The sequence below is a fragment of the Acanthisitta chloris genome, unplaced genomic scaffold (assembly GCF_000695815.1).
Source record: "Acanthisitta chloris isolate BGI_N310 unplaced genomic scaffold, ASM69581v1 scaffold11050, whole genome shotgun sequence".
NCBI lineage: Eukaryota > Metazoa > Chordata > Aves > Passeriformes > Acanthisittidae > Acanthisitta > Acanthisitta chloris.
Window position 1 is genome coordinate 36,597 of NW_008651172.1, and position 20,314 is coordinate 56,910.

General features: G+C 44.5%; 1 protein-coding gene across 1 annotated transcript in view; it reads left to right on the forward strand.

The window, feature by feature from the left end:
• Nucleotides 1–19,576, forward strand: part of FZD3 (frizzled class receptor 3) — a 51,355-nt gene extending 31,779 nt beyond the window's left edge. Inside the window, exons 4-6 of the mRNA XM_009072093.1 lie at nucleotides 16,738–16,886; nucleotides 18,317–18,550; nucleotides 19,363–19,576. Of these exons, the coding sequence (XP_009070341.1) occupies nucleotides 16,738–16,886; nucleotides 18,317–18,550; nucleotides 19,363–19,576 (597 nt within the window). The remainder of the gene's footprint in view (nucleotides 1–16,737; nucleotides 16,887–18,316; nucleotides 18,551–19,362) is intronic.
• Nucleotides 19,577–20,314: the final 738 nt, after the last annotated feature.

Consider the following 20,314-nt stretch of genomic DNA (forward strand, 5'->3'; position numbering starts at 1 on the left):
TGTGTTTCTTTGCCTACCTAAATACTCCCAATATTTAGGGAGTTGGTATTAGGTACCCAAATACTCCCAAATACTTTGGCTAAATGCTCCCAAAATGGAGGATGCAACAGGATACCTTTGTGCCTCCACCTTGATTTCTGGATACCTGGATGCTTCCTGGCTTGACTTGGCTATGTGTTCTCCTGGATATTTGGCAGATCTGGAGGATTTGTTGCTTTCTTTGCCACAAAGACAGGAAATCAATATCCCAGTATTCCCTCTCTCGAGGAAGTGCAGGACCTACAGGAGCTCATGTTACCTTACCTTACCTTTGGTGTCCTCCACACTAAGTTTCTGGGAGAGACTAGAAAGGGAGGAAGGGTTTTAGGAGCTGGCAGCAGCTCTCTGCCTGTGGACACATCCCTGTCCTCAGTTTTCTGTAGCATCATGGACTGCTGCAGTTCAGGCAGTGGCTTTAATCAGAAAATCCCAGAATGTTTTGGGTTGGAAGGGACCTTAAAAGCACATCTTGTTCCAACCCCTGCCATGGGCAGGGACACCTTCCACTAGCCCAGGTTGCTCCAAGCCCCATCCAACCTGGCCTTTTTATATGAATAATGGCAAATTGACTTAAGGTGTTATCACAAATAATTATTTCTGTGTTAGGAGTCTGCAGTGACTGGAGTGATCTGATCTTTCCAGTCAGTATTACTTCCCTGTGAGATATCTGCTTACAGTGGCCTAAAAATGTCTTAACCCATCCACCTCCCATTTCACCGAGGTTGGAACATTTGTCTTCTTCTGGACAGGGAAACAGTGCCTTTGGGATCTGCTTTCAGCACAGTAATATTCAAGTGAGGAGCAGAATTTTCTGTTGATATCCTACTTTTCTCTCAGTGCCTTACAAAATGAATTCATGCATGGCCTCAAAAATGGATTACAGTTGTTGTGCACAAGGGGTTCATGTAATATTTTTTAATGAGAGCATAGGATAATTTTGCATCATGATAACATCACAGAATGGCCTGAGTTGGAAGGAACCTTAAAGCTCATTTCATCCCACGCTTGCCATGGGCAGGGACACCTCCCACCAGCCCAAGTTACTCCAAGCCCCATCCAACCTGGCCTGGAACACTTCCAGGGATGGAGCAGCCACAGCTGCTCTGGGCAACCTGTGCCAGTGCCTCACCACCCGCACAGGGGAACAATTCCTTCCCAATATCCCATCTATCCCTGCTCTATGGCAGTGGGAAGCCATTCCCCCTTATCCTGTCCCTCCAGGCTCTTGTCCCTTTGCGTCTTTCTTTTTGGCTCCCCTCAGAAAAAAAAGAGAAAAAAGTAGGGAAGTGGACACCATGCAGTCATACAATAATCATACTAATCATCTCTTTTGCTAAGGTTGAAAATACATGTTTACTTCTCCTCCTCCTAATTCTAACACTGGTGGTTCTACCAGTGTCATCTCATCGTTCACAGGGCAGAGTCTGGGGACAGAGACCTGGATTGTTGTGGCATTGGGGAAATGATTCCACATGCTCCTATTGCTGTTCGGTGTAACCATTGTTGTCATAATCATCATCATCATTTCTCTAATAATTTTACCACTCTTATCAAGTTCTTGGTACTGGTGTGGCTTGTTAGTCTGCAGTCCTGACCCAATGGTCAGTTGACAAAGTTTGTCTCTTTCCTCTTTTACTTTGCAATTTCTGCTTGGATGTTGGTGGAACCTGTCATCCTGTAGGGACTAAATGAGATGAAGTGATGCACTGAGATCAAATTTTGACCAGCCACTTTCCAGAAACACAGAATCACTCAGGTTGAAGGGGAGGTTTAGGTTGGCTATTAGGAAAAGGCTCTTCCCCCAGAGGGTGTTTGGGCACTGGAACAGCTCCCCAGGGCAGTGGTCACGGCCCCAAAGCTGACAGAGCTCAAGGAGCATTTGGACAATGCTCTCATGCACGTGGTGGGATTCTGGGGGTGTCCTGTGCAGGGCCTGGAGTTTGATGATCCTTGTGGGTCCCTTCCATTCCATCTTATTCTGTGGTTCTGTGATTCCATGATCTCTGGACACCATCTAGTCCAACCCCCTGCTCAAGCAGGGTCAGCCCAGACCACGTCCACTCAGGTTTTGAATTCCTATTGCCATAAAAGCTGTGAGTTGCTTTCTATCAGCCATCTGACCTCAGAAGGAAGGGGGAAAGTAGAGTAAAAGGGAAAAAAATGTTAGAAGTGCATTTAGCTGCGTTCTGTGATTCCATGATCTCTGGACACCATCTAGTCCAACCCCCTGCTCAAGCAGGGTCAGCCCAGACCACGTCCACTCAGGTTTTGAATTCCTATTGCCATAAAAGCTGTGAGTTGCTTTCTATCAGCCATCTGACCTCAGAAGGAAGGGGGAAAGTAGAGTAAAAGGGAAAAAAATGTTAGAAGTGCATTTAGCTGCTGTTCCATATTCTTGTCCTGCAGGCACCACAGTTCCTTACAAGGAGAGTGTCAGAGTTTTATTCCTCATGGAAATGACAAAGGCAGTCAAAGTGGGCCACAATGACCTGCTCCAGTCTGTAAATAGGTCTCAAAACTGGGATGAATTTGGTTCAAAAGTGGAATAGATACTTAGCAAAGTTTGTCCCCAAAGCTGGTTGTCATGTACTGTTCTCTTATGAAAACTAGGAGAGTTCAAATGGTAAAAAAAATCAGATTTCCTGCAAAGTAAAGTAACTTCTGTGTTAAGATTCAATTCTCTTAAATCCAAAGAGCAATAGATTCTCCCAGTTTCCATGAATGCTGCAGGGCCAGGCTGGATGTGCTGCTGGGAGAGACATCTCATTTAGATACTAGAGTGTAAAACAGAAAAATAAGCTATTTCCAAGTCATTTTTAATGGGAGTCCTTGAGAAATGGAGCTGAGCAGCAGGAACTAATTATCTCTGCTTGTGATCTAGTATTGTCATTGGCCTACTCCTGCATTCAAAGGCCTCAGTGCTGACTTGCTGAGAATGAGGGTGGTGCTCTGGTTTGTCCCTTCCATGTTATTTAGAGGAATGGAGGCAGATGTGGATAACACGTGTGATTTGCTGTTGATGGGGAAGGCCTGACAGCAGGGTGAGTGTAGAACAAATTCAAACTCCTATTTTCTGTCAGAAACTCTTTTATTCTCCATTAGAAAGTTGGTTTTGTTCTGGATGCTGAATATCTATCCAGAGAGCAGCATTGATTGACCTGATGTCTGCTGCTTCCATCTGAGCCATCCCAGCCTCCTCTTCTTGTGGAAGCAGAGAAATGGGAATTTCTGTAGTGACTCACTGGACAGTGAGATCATCACAGAATCATAGGATCCCTGACTGGTTTGGGTGGGAAGGGACCTTAAAGCTCATTCCATTGCACCACTGCCATGGGCAGGGACACCTCCCACCAGCCCAGGCTGCTCCAAGCCCCATCCAACCTGGCCTGGAACACTCCCAGGGATAGGGCATGAAATGTCCCTGACTTGTTTCATTATCTGTTTCACATTTGTTCTTACTGGATATTTTGATGTTAGGATTTTTGCTACAAAATTCTGGGGCCAATTTTGCGGGGAAGGTCAGGAGAGGTTTTGAGTTTTTGCAGTCAGTCCCCTTCAAAAGTCAGAATGAGCCTCAACACCTTTTACACTCACTCTCTAGATCCTGACCAGTCTTGGCATGGATCTTTCTAGTCCTTTCAGAAAGGAAATGTGGGAACAAAGTTTTTGCTCCTTTTTGAGGAAGAGTCATAAATAAGCACCTAAGATGGCAGTACCTGGAATTTGGGAATCCCATGGACAGATCATTTTGCTTTGCTCAGCATTGTATCAACATGCCTCAGCTACTGATGGCGAAGACTTTTTCTGCAGGAACGATGAGCACAACCCAATCTTTTTCAAAAGTAATTTTAACTAAGTTCTTTGAAGTAGTTCCTGTTCTTATCTCTAAATCTTTTCTGTTTTCCTTCTGATCTTCGCTTGAAAAAAATGAAAACTGCCTTGGTGTTTTTAAGAACTTAATTATTCCAAGTGATGCTATAAGGTGATGTAACAGTTAATATCATTTCTGTCAGCAAGAAAAATAGAGTCAGTCCAGCCCATTTTTTTTGCTCTCCACGCTATGTCATTCCAAGTGGAGGCTCCAGCCTTGCTGTGCAATAAAGTCAAGTGGGATTTTATTGGAGATGGGAGTTCTCACCCACTCACTCCTGTTTGTGGCTGGAGAAGAGAGGATGGATCGTGGTTGCCTGAGGTACCAGAGAGGTGAACAGAAGGAATGTTTTGTTAGTGGCACCTCTTGTGTGTCAGTGCAGGGAGATGGATCCAGTGCAGGCACAAAGGCAAATGAAGTACACACTTGCTAATATATTGCTGTTAATGTTGCTTTAATGCATTATTTGACAACATTGGATAAAGGGATTTTAACACTGGGATTAAGCTCTGTTGCCTGCCAATAATTTTGCCTTAAGAATTTGTCGGTTTTATTGTTTCTCACTCTCACAAATTCATTTTTTCCTCTAATTATGGATAGTATTTTTTTTACTGCAAATTTTTAAGATCATTTTAGATGTGGTTTCCCTGCCCATGGCAGGGAGTTGGAACTAGGTGGTCTTTAAGTTCCCTTCCAAACCTGACCCATGCTGTGATTCTATGATTCTGTGTCTCAAAATTAACATGATAAAAATCTCTTCCTTTCAGACTGATTTGGGTCACTAACATCTCTAAATTGCTTAGTTTTGTGTCCTTTTCAAAGGCTGTCCATGTAACAGGGATAGAGGTAACATTTCCAAGTGTGTTTCATTCCTCCTTGGCATGGCTTTATCCTTCCTTTGCCTTCTGCCCAGTGGCCTGAACAAAGCCCTCAGGTTCCAGGGAGCGCAGACAACACTCAGCCACCATGCAGAGCTGTGTGAGCACAGGGAAGCTTTCCCCTGAGCAGGTGCCAGCTGAAAAGTGACCACAGAGATAAAGTACTGACAGGCTGAGAGCCAAGAGTCTGGGAGTGTTCAGTCATCTGCTCTGCTGCTGCTTCACTCTGCTGAGTATTGTATCTCCTAGTGCTAATTTTAAGTAAAATGGGGCTAAAACGAGACACTGAGACAAGCTGCTCTAAGTTCCAGCTCAGCTGAGTCACTCTTCATTTCTCCTGCCCAAAAAATGAGAAGAAAACCAAAGAAAATAGCCTTATTTAATTGATATTCTGTTTATATAGTACTTTCCCCCTCAAAATTCTTAACAGACATTTGAGTTTACTCTATAGAGATTTGAAATTTTGTGATGGCCAAGTTGACTTCCATGTGCTTAAGCAACGCTCCCATCTCAGGCTGCCTTTTCCCATGGGTGAAGTGTTGCCCTGGTTGACACAGGCGTTATTTTCATGCCCAAGTGCTTTAGAACAATCACACACATGGACTGAAGAGGAGAAAGGATGAGGCTGACAAACATCTCACCGAAAACTGTGGCAAGGAGCAATTACTGACACGTAGAGCCCGTGGCTTTGAGGTGCTGCCGCAGCTCCATTTTTATATGGAATTTTCAATTTTCCCCCCCATTTTTTCCCCATTTTCTCCACTAATCAAGGGGGTTGCCACTATCTTTTTTAATCCAACGTGTCTCAGGTGTTTTGCCATCTGTGGGGCTTCAGAAACGCGCGGGGGAGTGCCCTGAGCTGGATGGAGAAAAGAGGCTTTGTTAGGAAGTGTCTCGGCATCATTCGTGTGTGGCACAGGCATAAAGAGGATATATTTGGGGATGTCTATAAATCTGGGTTTCTCCTCCCCCTTCTTTTTCATTAGTTATTGTTTAGAATTCCTCTTAGAAGAGGTAATGGATTTGCTTAAATCTGCCCTAAGGAGCTGCTTCTTGTTGGATGTAATTATTCTGTCCCAAAGAAAAAAAAAAAACACAACAAAGGTTGAGATCAAACTAGATTTTCCATATTGCTGTTTCATTGGGAGAGACAGAACAAATCCAAATTAAGAGTTAGGCTTCCATCAAAACTAAAAGTAACATCAGCTCAGAACAAATAAATCAGGGAATTACAGTTTCCTAGCAATGGTTCCATTAATTTCTTCTGGTTTAGATGGTTAGGAAAAAGAATTTATTCAAGGAAAATAAAATGCTGAAGTTAATTTCTTAGAATTCTCCTGTTCTGCATTAGAAATATCATTCCAGTCCCCTCCTCACACATCCAGGACTGGATAAATCCTGCATGGGATGTTGTGTGTTCTCTTATCTCTCCTTGGCACATATGCAACTTCCAGTCAATTAACACAGGGAGTGAAAGCAATCATTGCATGCACATGACTCATTGCTGGCTGGATTTTAATTGGATCGACTGAGCCAGAGCCAAAGGGAAATGTTGATTTCTCAACCCTTCTCCTCAGACAGGTTGATTTGTACTTGGGCACAACATGACTGCTCAAGGTCAGTTCTTTTCTTCTTCTTTCTAGTCAGGATTTTACTGAGGGTGACTTGCCAAAGGAGCTCAGATCCTGCTAGTTTTGAGTTCTCATTTTCATTCCAGGCTTTCTAGAACAGCCTTGAATTCTGGTTGGTAAGGAAACTTTTCCCACTGACTCTTCAATCATGATTAAAACAGCACCAAGAACAAAGTGAGGAGCTCTGGTTCCTTTGGTTGTGAAGCACCAGTTGCTCTTGACTGTCAGAACGGAATGTTGCAAGACATGTGACAGGAAATCTGTCACCTGAAAACAGATTTAGCTTTTTATCTTAATAAATCAAATTGTTTATTATTTCCATTTGATTCTGACTCTTCCACCGGGTTTCAGAGTTGGGTTGGGATGCTGCACAGTCACATCAAAATAGCTGCAGATCAGGTGGCCTAGAGAAACTTTTCTGGGGTGTTGACTGTAAGTCTCAGCCAAAATCTCAGCAAATGCTGAACTTCCATGTTTGTAAGTCCAAATATTCCACATCCAGATGAGTTTCAGTGGCTTTTGTTGCTCTCTGTAGCATTCCTTGGCTATTGAATGACTTGTTCTGTCAGTGCAGAAACACCAGGTACAGGAATTTCAGGCATACTGCACTCCTGTGTATTTATTCCCAGTGATCCCAGAGTTTCATCATAGAATCACAGAATCAACCAGGTTGGAAAAGACCCCCAAGATCATTGAGTCCAACCCTACCGTGGTTACTAGACCATGGCACTAAGTGCCACATGCAGTCTCATCTCGTAGACCTCCAGGGACAGTGAATCCACCACCTCATGATTTTCAACAAAGTTTGAAACCTTCAGCCCTGGAAGGGTCCTGAGGTTTGAATGTCATTGAGTCAGGACTGACCAGCTCTGATAGCTACAGCTTTTCCCCTGAAAGCTTTGGCTTTTGAGGAATTTCTGATTCCAGTGACTGTTTCTGTAGTGCCACCAGACGTAACACGAGCAGCCAGTTCCCACTGGGAGTGTTTGGAGAGGTTTGCTTGGTGGTGTAACATGAGGCAGTTCACAGCACAGCCTGTAAATACACAAACAGACAGATGTTTACTCTCTCACTTTATTTCTAGGCCTGAAGTCAGTAGATTAAGTAAGGACTCTACTTAAAAAATGACAGCTCTGTTCTACATGCAGCACACTGAGATGCATGAACCAAGCTCACCTCTAAGACTGGTAACAGATATATTTTTAGTTGTGTTTTGTTTAAGTACTTTTATCTTTTTAATATGGTTTCTTTATAATCTTTAATGCTGAATTAGGTTCAAATACCTGTTCTGCTCACAAACCCAACCAAGTGCCTGTTTGCACCGTGGAAGTGCCAAAGTATGAACACAGAACTGATAAGCAGATCATCAGATGATGAGTATCAGAGCTGATAAGCACTATCAGAACTGGTGAGCTGTGTCATCTTCCAGGGTGGAGAACATTCCCAGACCAGAGTTCTGTGTTGCCCAGCCTATGTTACTCCTCATGTTTGAAATGTGGGACTTGTCTTTCAAAAACTGTGTTATTGTGTAGGTTTAACAGCTCAACTTCAATGTATGACAGTGCCTCTGTCTCTCCTCCTGAGGCAGTTCTGTCAGAGGGAACTGAGAGGAGTTTTAAGTAGAAATAGGCCATAAATAACTTTGTATATAAGTGTATTATCCCCTTGTATTTATTTGAGAGTGGCTGAGGGTGGAAGGGACCTTTGGAGATCATCTAGTCAATCCCCTGATGGCTCATAGCTGAGTTGTGAGTATTTCCATGGATGGAGACTCCACAGCCTCTCTTGGCAACCTTTTCCCCTGCTCCATCACCTTACAGGGTTACAGTATTACACTCTAAAATTTTCTTGATGCAGTAACCCTGACACCAAGTTATTTTTCAAAGATTCAGTTGAATAACAATGAAAATTACCATTCATACTAATCTATTTACATCCTAACTTTAGCCTAACGAACATAACTTTTCTGTCTGTGGAAAAAAAGAAATGATTTATAAATACCACATTGCTAAAATGTTTAGGGATGAAGCTTTTAGTTTCATCCCTAACTTCTATACTTCTCCTTTAAGCTATGGTTTAGCCATTAATTGCATCTTTACAATATGACACTGATGGTTTTCTTATGGCTTCTTCTCCAGTGATTTCACAGTTCTTTGATGCCAAGTGTGGGAGTTCCTTAATGGAGATATATTTCCAGTAAGGTGCTAAATTCTGTCTTGTAAGAATTGAATCAATTCAAGAAAGAATATCTACTACCAAAAAAGATATTCAGGCTGCAAAGACTTTAGTCCAAGTACGTTTTTAGCTATCAGGTTGGCAGAAATCAGATTGTTGATTCATTAGGAGTGCTTTTTTTCCCTGATTTATTGTTTGATTCCCAATGAAGTGCTAATATCTGAAGAAAACAAATTCCTGTTTTTTCTGGATGGCATCAAGGAGCTTCCAACCTCTCTGGCCATGGGGCAAATCTGCCAAATGCAGCCCACTGCAGTGACCCCTCAGGGTCCCAGATTTGATGGATTGACCCATAATAACTGGTAAGTAATTTGCCTCTTACCTCAGACAGCTCATCCAAAAGGGCTTATCTGGAAGAGAGGCTGAAGTGGTCGAATGTGAGGAATATGTTGAAGGATTGTGACATGGTTCTTTCATTCTTTTATAGAGGACATAGTCTCAGGCAGCATCAGGGGAGGTTTAGGTTGGACATTAAGAGGAATTACTTCCCCGATTGGCATTGGAATTGCTTCCCAGGGAGGTGGTGGAGTCACTATCCCTGGAGGTGTTTAAGGAAAGACTGGACACAACACTTAGGGCTCTGGTCTGGTTGACATGGTGGTGTTAGGTCATAGGTTGGACTTGCTGATCTCAGAGGATTTTCCAGCCTAAGTGATTCTGTGATTGCAGTGAGAAGAGGAAGTGATCTTGGGGCAAACAGCTTTGTGGAGGGTGGGGACTGGTTTGCTTTTCTCTCTCTGCAGGGGACACCTCACTTCAGCTCATACCTGTGCACAGAGGGTGGACAGAGGGTCCAAGTCTTTCATGGATAGTGCACTAAGGTGGACTTGCCTCTCCCTTGCTTCATGCCCAGCTGTGAGACCAGTGAGACCCGTTCCTCACGCTGGTAAAGCAGCAGGCAGGTACTTGGACAACCTCCCAGATGACAAACATGGCTGGCACTTAACAAATGAGTGAGTGGCTGAGATTGAATGCTGCTTCTGCTGCCAGATACAGCCACGAACCACCAGATGTCCTTGATCCCGCAGAGATTCAACTTCCCCTGATAAGCAGAGTGTTCTCTCAGCAGGAGTCTCCTGAAGCTGCAGAATCAACCTGTGCTGAGGTTGCTGTGAGATACCTGTAAGATGAACTGTCTCCTGCATTCCCAACCGAGGAAGGCCAGCGTGGTGCTTGCTGGGGACTGTGACTAATGCCGGGCCTGGAGGGCAGGAGCATCAGAGGAGTTATTAGACTTAGAACATGAGTCAAGACCTTTTCAGTTCTCCTCTGGGATCCCTTTTCAGGAAGGAGATGGATGAGGAGACCCTTGTGAGAGGCCACTCTGCTGTGTTGGTCATTATTCAGGCTATTTTTCCAGTTGATTATTAGATTCCAGCATGTTCTGCCATCACAGTGTGGACAAGAGATGACTCCTGCTGGAGCCAGTATGGTTCTTCCCTGAATTAATTTCACTCCCATACCTTTCTTTCCCATAACATGCCACAGGAACTCAAAATATTTTCCTAAAATATAATTAATTGCCTTTTAAATGTGCTGTAGAGGCAGTTTTTGCAAGGATATAATTTTTAGGCACTTACACAGTTAAAATTCTTGGGGAAAAGTGAATTTTAGATGAGGTGAAATGTATTTTAGATGTATTTTAGATGAGTTTGGCATGGTGAGGTAGATCTGCAGTGCGTGAGCTAACACAATTTCTGTGGTGAATAAGTTTCCTCCAGAATAGCTGTTTCCTATTGAGGGAATTTTATTTACTAATCAATAATTTCTTATTATATAATTTAAAATTACCAATCCAGGATAATTTTATAAACTTCTTACTTTTTAGATTAGGTTAGATTTGAAGCTGTCACTGGCCCAAGTCTTGCATCATAGCCAGAATGGTGCCATGGATTTGCTTGTTGGATAAGAGCAAAGCAAACAAGACTTTAATAATCACTTCTTTTACAGCTACAAATCCTACTACATTTTTCTGGGAAACAAACTGTGAGTGTAATTGTAAGTCTCAAAGCAATGATATTGATGGAACTGGTTATGAAATGAGGACTGTTAGATTCCCTTTTGTCTTCTTTCCTCCACTTTTCCCATTTTCAGCAAAAGGATGGGTTAATTTGAATTTCATTGCTTTTTATCCTCAGGGAAATATCAGATGATCAGTGTTATTGCAGACCTGTGCCCCAGAGGAGGGAGACAGGTGCTGTGTTTGAGCTTTCACCACACATATGCAGAGAGCTCATTAATGTGTGGTTTCACACATTTCAGTGGGAAGAAGAGGCCACTGGTCTTTTTGTGATTGATCATTTTGGGGGCAGGAGGGGAAAATCCTCAGGAATTAGTTATATAAGCATTTAAATGAACACAGTGCCTACAAAGCAGTGTTGTTTCTCCCTGGAGGAATGTGGAAATTGATGGTTTTAACCTCCTTTCTGAACACCTGCTGCTGTGCTCTGGGGGGAGCGATGCCTCCAGACCAAGAGCTGTTTGGATTCGCTGAGGAAAACACCTTTCTGCTGGATGCTCTGTAGCCACCCAGCAGTGGAGAGGAAAAATGGGTTACAGCAATCCCTCTGTCACCTCTGTGATCATTGTAGCTAACAGAACCTGTTTGCTGGTGAAGCCTCAGCGCTCGCACACCCGCGTGTGTGTCTGAGAGCACCGATGGGGTGTGGAGCTCACGGCCCAAAACCTGTGACTGCTCCTCAATGCCTATTGTGTGTTGTTAGCTGGAGATGTATATTAGGGAGAAATTCTTGGCTGTGAGGGTGGTGAGGCACTGGCACAGGTTGCCCAGAGCAGCTGTGGCTGCTCCATCCCTGGGAGTGTTCCAGGCCAGGTTGGATGGGGCTTGGAGCAAGCTGGGATGGGGGGAGGTGTCCCTGCCCGTGGCAGGGGGTGGAACCCAGTTAAGGTCCCTTCCAACCCAAACCATTCTATGATTCTATGAAATCTCTCAAGTTCTCATGTTGCTGGAGCCCCTTTTGTATCTCCAGGAGAGCAGTTGGGTATGAAGGAAAAAGGAGAATCACCACCAGTGTTATCTTTCCTCTAGCAGAGGTTCTCATCCCAGAGGACACGGCCCCAGCTGCTTCTGCTCCCTGTGGCCTTGACACTGTCTGCCCTCATGGAGAGGCAGCTCCTGGTGTTCAGAGCAGACCAGAGTGCTTGTAGAACAGGTTTTTATCTAGAAAGAAAGGTATTATCACAGTTTTTGAGGTCCAAAGGAGATCTGTCTCTGTATTTGAGCTTGCCAGTGTGTAAGAGGCATTTTGAAAGCCTTTGGTCCATGCTAATGAGGGGAGAGCAGAGGTTCAGAGAAGGGTCTGGTGATGGTGCCAAGTGGGAAACAGAAGAAATGAAGGAATTAAATTCCTCAGTGGATGGTCACAGTTACTGGTTCAGCTGATAATGGGAGTGCAGACTGCAGTAGTGGGCTTAAGAGAGTTTTTCCCCCTCATTGGCTGCATCTGCACTGGAACTCAATCTCTAAAATTAAGGGATCACTGCTCTAATGGGATTCAGGTGTCTCCATCTGTGCCAGAAAAGTGATAGTTTTATCTTACAGCCGAAACATGGTTCAGTATTTTTAGATGTTCACCGGGAATTTTACGGGTGTTTCACAACTTAGATTTCTTGCAGAACAGAACTGAAAGGTGAAGCTGATGCTCCTACAGAGCTGATTTCAAGGGAAGTGTTTGTCAGGTGTGATCTGTGGTTAGAGTTGAAGCCCTCAACCAGTCAGCTGAGGTGAGCTGAGGGTGCTGCAGTGCCACAGGGTGTTTTGGGGTCCAGAACTCCTTCAGATCCCTACCTTGAAAGCAGAATATCTCAAACTGCTTCGGTGTGTAAACCCCTGGGGGAAAGCACGGGACAGTCCCACATCTCTGCAGAGAGGACAGAGTGATGTGATGTGTTACCACATGAAAATTATTGCAGCACATCAATAAATTGCTGTAACCCAAAAATGGAACAAAGAATGCCTTCAGCACAGCTTGCTAAAATACTCCTGAAAGCTTTAGCTGCAGCTTCAGAAGGCACATTCCATGTACTTATCAGAGCACAAGCAATAATGGACTGAATTTCTTCACAGAATGGTTTGGAGGAGATTGGAAGCTCATCTTGTTCCAACCCCCTGCCATGGGCAGGGACACCTCAGGCTCTTTGTGCTACTGAGAATGTGCTCTTTTGTATTTAACAGTCTTTCTCCTGAGTACATTCCAACATAATAACTATTAGCAGTGCTTTCCTCGCATTGTAATCCTAGAAATGATGAGGAAATTCTGCAGGAAGAGCTCACATTAGTGATTTTTGCCTTCCCATGGCAGGTGGGTTGGAATGAGATGAGCTTTAAGGTACTTCCAACCCAAACCATCCTGTCATTCTACTCCTTGTTATTGCAGTATTTGTTACAGGTAGTTATATGGAGCTCAGCACAAGTCAGCAGCTGTGGAAAGTTTCATAGAAAAGAGTTTGAAACACATTTTAAATCCTCAGTAACTGCATTTCAGTTCCTTTCAGTCATGTCAGTGGTTCAGCATTTGGGGAGTTTCTTAAATACACTTCAGTAGTTTATTTAGTTACCTGGGAGGGATACAAACCTAATTAGTGCTTTTAAAAGCTGCATTTAAACTCAAACCTGTTTGCTTATATCCTGAATTTTCAAAAGCAGAGATGGAAAGTGCATTGAGTGACCTTGTTCCATAGGCATGGACAGCACCAGAGACAGCACCAGTGTCTCATCTGTGGATTATTCCCTGCAGCAGCTCTCTCCAAGAAGACACATAGAAACTGGGGTCTTGCCCAGCTTCCACTGTCATCTTCAAAGGTGGTACCACACATGGTTTGAAAGGAGTCTGGAATTTCGTGGAGTGTTTGTGGCTGCTCTTTTAGTCATTCAACCAAGATGAGTTGTAGACATCAAGTGTCCCAGCAGCAGGTTTTTGTCTAAGCACTCCCCTCAAAAAAAACATCAAGATCTTACGTGTTGGAGTTGGATACTTCTGGAAAAGATTGAGTTGTGCACAATGAATTTGTCAGGCGAAGGAAGAGCAGGTGACATTGCTGTTGATGCAGGTGAATATATCTAACCCCGTTCAAATCTACAATGCTTCACTGCTCTAAGTTGTGGCTTTGACTCTTCCAAAACAGCCAGGCAGTACAGAAGTGAAAATCTCCTGGATGTAAGCTTTGAGGGTGAGCACAAGTGAGTTTTTGTGTAGTTTTATTGCTTTTAAAAGCTGTACAACCTGTTCTGTGTCCCACTGACAGAAAGTGGCAGCGTTTCAGGTCAGAGGTACCCAAGTGCTGTGCTCAGGGAAACAGGCTCAGACACCTGTGTTTCCCATTCTGTAAGCCTGGAAGAGTCATTCCAAGTTTTATTTTCATTTGTTAATTACCCCAAATGTCTCCTATCCGTGGATATATGTTGGTTCAAACAGGTGCAGACACTTAGTATTAATGGGAGTTTAATATGTGTTACTACTTGAATTGCTTTGTGCAAAGAGGCTTAATTTCAAGAAAGACATGTAATGATGTTTAATAACTTGCTTTGGCAAAGAGCAAGATATTCTTCCTTTCACCTGAAACATTTGTTGAATGTATTTATTTTCATTTTTGCTAGGATTTATAGCTCCCAGCATGGATATGTTGAGCCTGAAGTTTTGATATCAAGTGATTTACTGCAATATCTTCATGGAAGTAATAGATGAGCAACTGAGAGCTTTAGTGCTGGAACTGGTGGTTCATTCTTAATGCAAAAATCAAAATTAAATTCCCTTCAGGTACTAGTTCTGCCAGGGGAGACTTGGCTCAGTGGACAAACATTATATGGAAATAGAAAAAAGTACCTGAATGTTCCCTTCATTAAGAAACAATGAATTTCACCACTTACTCCACTTGATGCCACATAAGCACATTATGAACTAACAAGGTTAATTTTTGAGAGCTTCGTTTTGTTGGGGAATTTTTGTTTGGGTAATTGCTAGGGGTTTTTTTCCCTAATTTTTTCTTGTTTGACTACAAAACCACCCAGAAAACCCTCAGACGACTCCTGCCTTGGTTAATTGGTTGCAAGTGTAGGAAGGTCCATAGTGTGGTCAAAGACCTGTCAGTGTTGGTTTTCCTGAGGCAGAGGTGGATGGAGAGTGTGCTAAGCTGTGCTGAGGAAATAATGACATGGGGAGAGCCTTGATCCCACTTCATACAAAGATGAACTCTGAGAAACATCTTCTAATAATGCTCATTGTGTTTCTACACTTGTTTGAAAGATGAGCCTCAGACCATTACCTCAGACCAGTAGTGATGGTGCTGAATTCCTGCCATGTTGAGCCTGCCACAGTCACACTCTGTGTGTGGGCAACACACTTAAATTCTCATTTTCCATGTACTAAGTATTCCAGTCTCACTCTTACCTTACAGAGCGACGTTCCCTTGCTTGGAACAGCTTGTTTGGTGTTGTGTTGTGTTCTGAGCAGGCTGGTGGGCAGCCAGGTCACTTCCTTAGGTATAATGGAATTTACCAGCTGTGTCACCATCTGTCCCAAAGCCATTGCTGCAGGTGACTCCTTGTTGGAAGGAGACCTGATTTCATGAGCATCTCCCCGTGATTAAACAGCCCCAAACCTTCCTGCCATACTAATCCTTGGGCCATCTGTAGGTCGCTCTTATCCTATTATGCACTGACTTTATTTCTGTTGGGTTCAGGGTAATTTAACAGAAGATTAATTGAATTTCCACCTGTTTAAACATCTTTCCCAGCCTCAGTATTACACGTCCTGGAGTCATTGTACTGTCAATGTCTCATGAAATGAGACAGTCACTGGCATATACCCCTCACATGTCAGGTTCCTCTTCCGCCTCACATCCTCCGCTTTGAGTCCTCTTGGGAAAAAGAGTTGTCTGTTCTGGATCCACTCTGGTTAAAGACCAAGCAGTCTCAAGCTGCAGGGTCTCCTTCCCTCCAAGTTGCTTCAAGCCCCATTCAACCTGGCCTTGCCAGGGATGGAGCAGCTACAGCTTCTCTGGACTACCTGTGCCAGTGCCTCACCACCCTCACAGGGAAGAATTTCTTCCTAATACTCCATCTAACCCATCCTCAGTCAGTGGGAAGCCATTCCCTGTGTCCTGTCCCTCCAGGCCCTTGTCCAAAGTCCCTCTGCACCTATCCTGTAGGCTGTCTTCAGGCATTGGAAGGGCACAATTAGGTTACCCAGGAGCTTTCTCTTCTCCAGGCTGAACCAGCTCTCAGCCTTGGCTGGAATTCTGTGGTCACAGTGTAAGTGATGGTGTCACACAAATGCTTAGAGAGGACTAAGTTACACCAGCATAAGTTCATTACTTTGCTCTGCAGCCTGGTGGTATCTTTCAGGCTTGCACTTGAAGTTCTCTGTCCTCAAAGGTTCAGTTTTTGAGGAGGGTTATGCATTCAAGGAAGCCCTTGGATGTCTGTTTGTTTCACAACTACCCTACAGACCTTCCTGGAAAAAATATCTTTGTGTCTTCTCTGCGTCTTTTCCAAACAAACCCTTCATGTATCAAAATGTTTGCACAAATAGACCTCCTGAGTGTTTTCAGTTGATCTCCTGAAGCAGTGGGGTTTTGCTGGGTTGATAAGCATCAGGCAGTTGCACCTTGTTGGCGCCTCAGATTCCCGAGGGAGGGAGACAGGGTACAACCCTCCACTGAAGGCTAAGGAATAAAGGATCAGCGTTGAACATCTATGAAGCATTTCACAGGGATTTTTCCCAGCAGTAACCGTAACACCTGGTCCTATATAGGTTAATTCCATCAAAGAAATGAGTCTTTATGATTTGTAGACTAGAAAATATTTCACAATTATTCAGGGCACAGACAAAAGACCAGAAATACACATAAAGGCCAAGACCTCACAGCAGTTGGACCTTTTGTTTCGCTCAGTGCTGGGCTACGCAACGCGCTCGGTCATGCTCCGTGGAGCCACGGGACAAAGGAACCCTGATGATATTTACTTTGGCTCGAGGCAGGGAGAGTTGATTTAAATGTGTTAATAAACGGAGTAGTGAACTACGATGGGTTTAGAATCTTCTTTTCTCCTTTTTTGTCTCTCCAGGTCACCCAGATGAGTCGTCCAGATTTGATTCTCTTCCTCATGAAGTATCTCATGGCCCTGGTCGTTGGGATACCCTCTGTCTTCTGGGTTGGAAGCAAAAAGACCTGTTTCGAGTGGGCCAGCTTCTTCCATGGGCGCAGGAAAAAAGAGTGCGTATGGATACCTGACAGAAACTGCTGAGCACTGGCAAAGCATCTCTTCCCTTGTAGTCCTGGAAGAGTATTTTGGTTGGCTTTTCATGGAGGCAAAGATAGGAATAGATAAGGGGCAGTTTTCTTAGAAACCTTTGACTATTCAAAAGGTGCAAGGAAGGACAAGACAAGCAATAGCTAAAAAAAAAGCCCTGAAAATGCTTTATTTTTCAATGATGATTCTTTGGTCTCAGAATCAAACCTCCATGGCTCCATCTGCCTTCAAAGACTTTCTCTCTCCTTTTAATCTTCCTCATGCATTAGCACCAAGGTGCAGTTTGAGGAAGTGACAACAAGAATATCTTGGAGCTTCTGTAAAGCTGAAATTAATTTAGGCTAAGGCATGGCATAAATTTAGAGACAACCTGCATGACGTTGTAGCCATGAGGAACTATTTTCATAATAAATACTGTCTTTTAAGTAGATGTTTTAAAATAGATCCACAAAGACAGAAGCCTTTCGGTGACTTCTCCATGACTTTGACTCGTCCATGCTTAGCAGAGCCCAGAGCTCTGGAGTCACATTCCTCTATTTTCCTTAGAGCAGTAAGAGGCAGAGCCAGTACAAACCTCCCTCCTTAGGGAGCCTGTGATCCTCTGTGAGCAAGAAAATTGGGAGGAGGAGCTGGCAGGAAAGGGAACATGAAAGAACAGCATAGAGAATGAGGGGGGAGAAAAAGGCCTCCACAAAAAAGGGATTAAAGAAAAAAAAAGAGAGGAATGTAGGGGATGTGCTGCACCTCCTTTCATCACGTTGTGGTTGAGTGGTCAAGTGTGCGACAGGAACCACATGGCTGAGGCTGCAGGGCACTGCCTGTGCATCCTTGTGTATGGTGTTTCACCAGGTGTCCTCCTGCTGCCAGTCCTAACCCAGAGTCTGAATGCTCTTTTGAGTGAGGAGGTGGATTCCTGTGTTCCCTGAGAGGCAGTTCCCTGGGGAATCTGAGGGTTTCTCTTGTGACAGTATACACTAGACTAGCACCATAAGCAGATCCTGCGATCATTCCGCGTGTCCAGGCTGGAGGGTCACGTACAGGGAGTGGGAAAGATTCAAGAATATGAACTTTGCTAAAATAGCCAAACATAGAAGTGCTTCAAAATGAGGCAGATAGGGACATTATAATGTAAATAGATGATCTTACCTGCCAAGCTGTGCTGTTTTCAGTTCTGTTTGTAAGACAGCAGTGTTACAGCACTGTGACCACTTCTATACCAAAACCCAGGTTGGATAAGGCCTCGAGCAACCTGGTCTAGTGGGAGGTGTCCCTGCCCATGGCAGGGGCTTGGAAGTAGATGATCTTTAAGGTCTCTTCCAACCACTTAACATTTTATGATTCTATGATCCCACAGTAATTAATGTTAATTGTTCGAACTGCTTGTCTTGCTCAGAGTTGTAAATGAGAGTCGCCAAGTGCTGCAGGAACCAGACTTTGCTCAGTCTCTGCTGAGGGACCCCAATACTCCCATCATCCGAAAGTCCAGAGGCACTTCCACCCAGGGCACGTCCACTCACGCCTCCTCCACCCAGCTGGCAATGATGGATGACCAGAGGAGCAAGGCAGGCAGTGTCCACAGCAAAGTGAGCAGCTACCACGGCAGCCTGCACCGCTCGCGGGACGGACGGTGAGTGTCTTGGCTTTCAGATCAGTAGAACCATAGAATGGGGTGGGTTGGAAGGGACCCGAAGGCTCATCTTGTTCCACTCCCTGCCATGGGACACCTTCCACTAGAACAGGTTGCTCCAAGCCCTGTCCAACCTGGCCTGGAACACTCCCAGGGATGGGGAGTCCACAGCCTCTCTGGGCAAACTTCATGGAAGATTGGACAGGCTTCTTCAAGCTGGATATGTGGCCACCAGGGTGCTAAAACTGGATGTTCTGTTGCATCTCCTCTCCCCCTTAGTGTCTGGACCAGAAAGAGAAATGCTGATATTTCCAAGTCCACACTGGTCTGTATGAGTTACATGGTGTGACTGTGTTCAGCGTTGGTTTTCCTGCACAGGAGTGATCTGTGTCACATCCCTGGAGTGCATGGGAAAACAGACCTGTCCCACATCAGCTCAGGATTTTCATGGCTTCTTTTGTCTGTGTGTCAGTTGGACTTGTGTCTGCAAATAGCCCTGGCCCTACCGCAGTAAACAGAGTACAAGTCGCTCACTCTAACTTGAGGTGGAGTTAAGGCTTATTACATAATTTATTGAGTGTTTTACTCACCTAATTATCAATACTAGACCTAGTATGAACTGAGTAAGAACCATTGTGTAAGGAGCTGAAACACTTTGCCTGGGGCTGTATGAGTTGAATGGCTGAGCTAAACAGAGTATGACTTTACTCACAGCAGCAGAGGGTTAGTGCTCAGCGCTGAGATCTATTTACATTCTTCCCTGACCACAGCGGTAACGATAGTAATAATTGTCCTGTGTTTTGCTAAATCAGGTACACTCCCTGCAGCTACAGAGGCGTGGAAGAAAGACTACCTCATGGCAGCATGTCACGACTGACTGATCACTCCAGGCACAGCAGTTCTCATCGGCTTAATGAACAGTCACGGCACAGCAGCATCAGGGACCTCAGCAGCAACCCAATGACACACATCACGCACGGGACCAGCATGAACCGCGTTATCGAAGAGGATGGCACCAGTGCCTGACAGGGAGGAGTGGCTGGAGTGGCTGCAGGGCTTGTGGTCCCTTCCTCGGCAAGGCCATACGCTCAGTATTATATCCTCTCATCGGGTGCTGAATTTGGGCATCAGGAAGCCAAAATTGGCTTCTTGGGGTTGAACCCAGAGTTCTGCTTGCATCAGAGCTGGAGTGTTCAGCTGTCTTGAGTTATTGAGTAAAAAGCTGGTTGTCTCTTTTGAACCTCTCTGTAGGTAATTATTTATTCGATAACTGTTCCTCATCAGACACCATTGCTGAGTTTCTTATTCTTTGTGGAAAACAATCTCCCCCTCCCTCCCTCCTTCCTTCCCTTCCTCTCTCCTGTGTGCTGGGAGGTGCCACCCCCGAAAACTCACTCCCAGGGTCATGCTGAGAGTTTTCCTGATGAGACATAAGGGAACTCTTGACTGTTGAGGGAATTCCTCCGCACACCTGCGATGAGGTGACGACCTGTGCTGGTTTCAGTCACGCACAGAGGGAGGGGACACATCTGATGCCTGAAGGACATCCATGCAAGCCAGCGGCGTCTGCCACGGTCACACTGGAAACACAACACAGGAACGAGCGTTCTGGAGAAGGAAACTCCACTGAGGATCACCAGCTCTTACCAGAGTTGTTCAGGCTCAGCTGTTGGAACGGGGTGGGAGGGTGGGGGGAAGATGAGACAGGGAAGAGTGATTTTTTATAACTTGTATTGTCCTTGCTTTTTTACAAAAGACTACTTA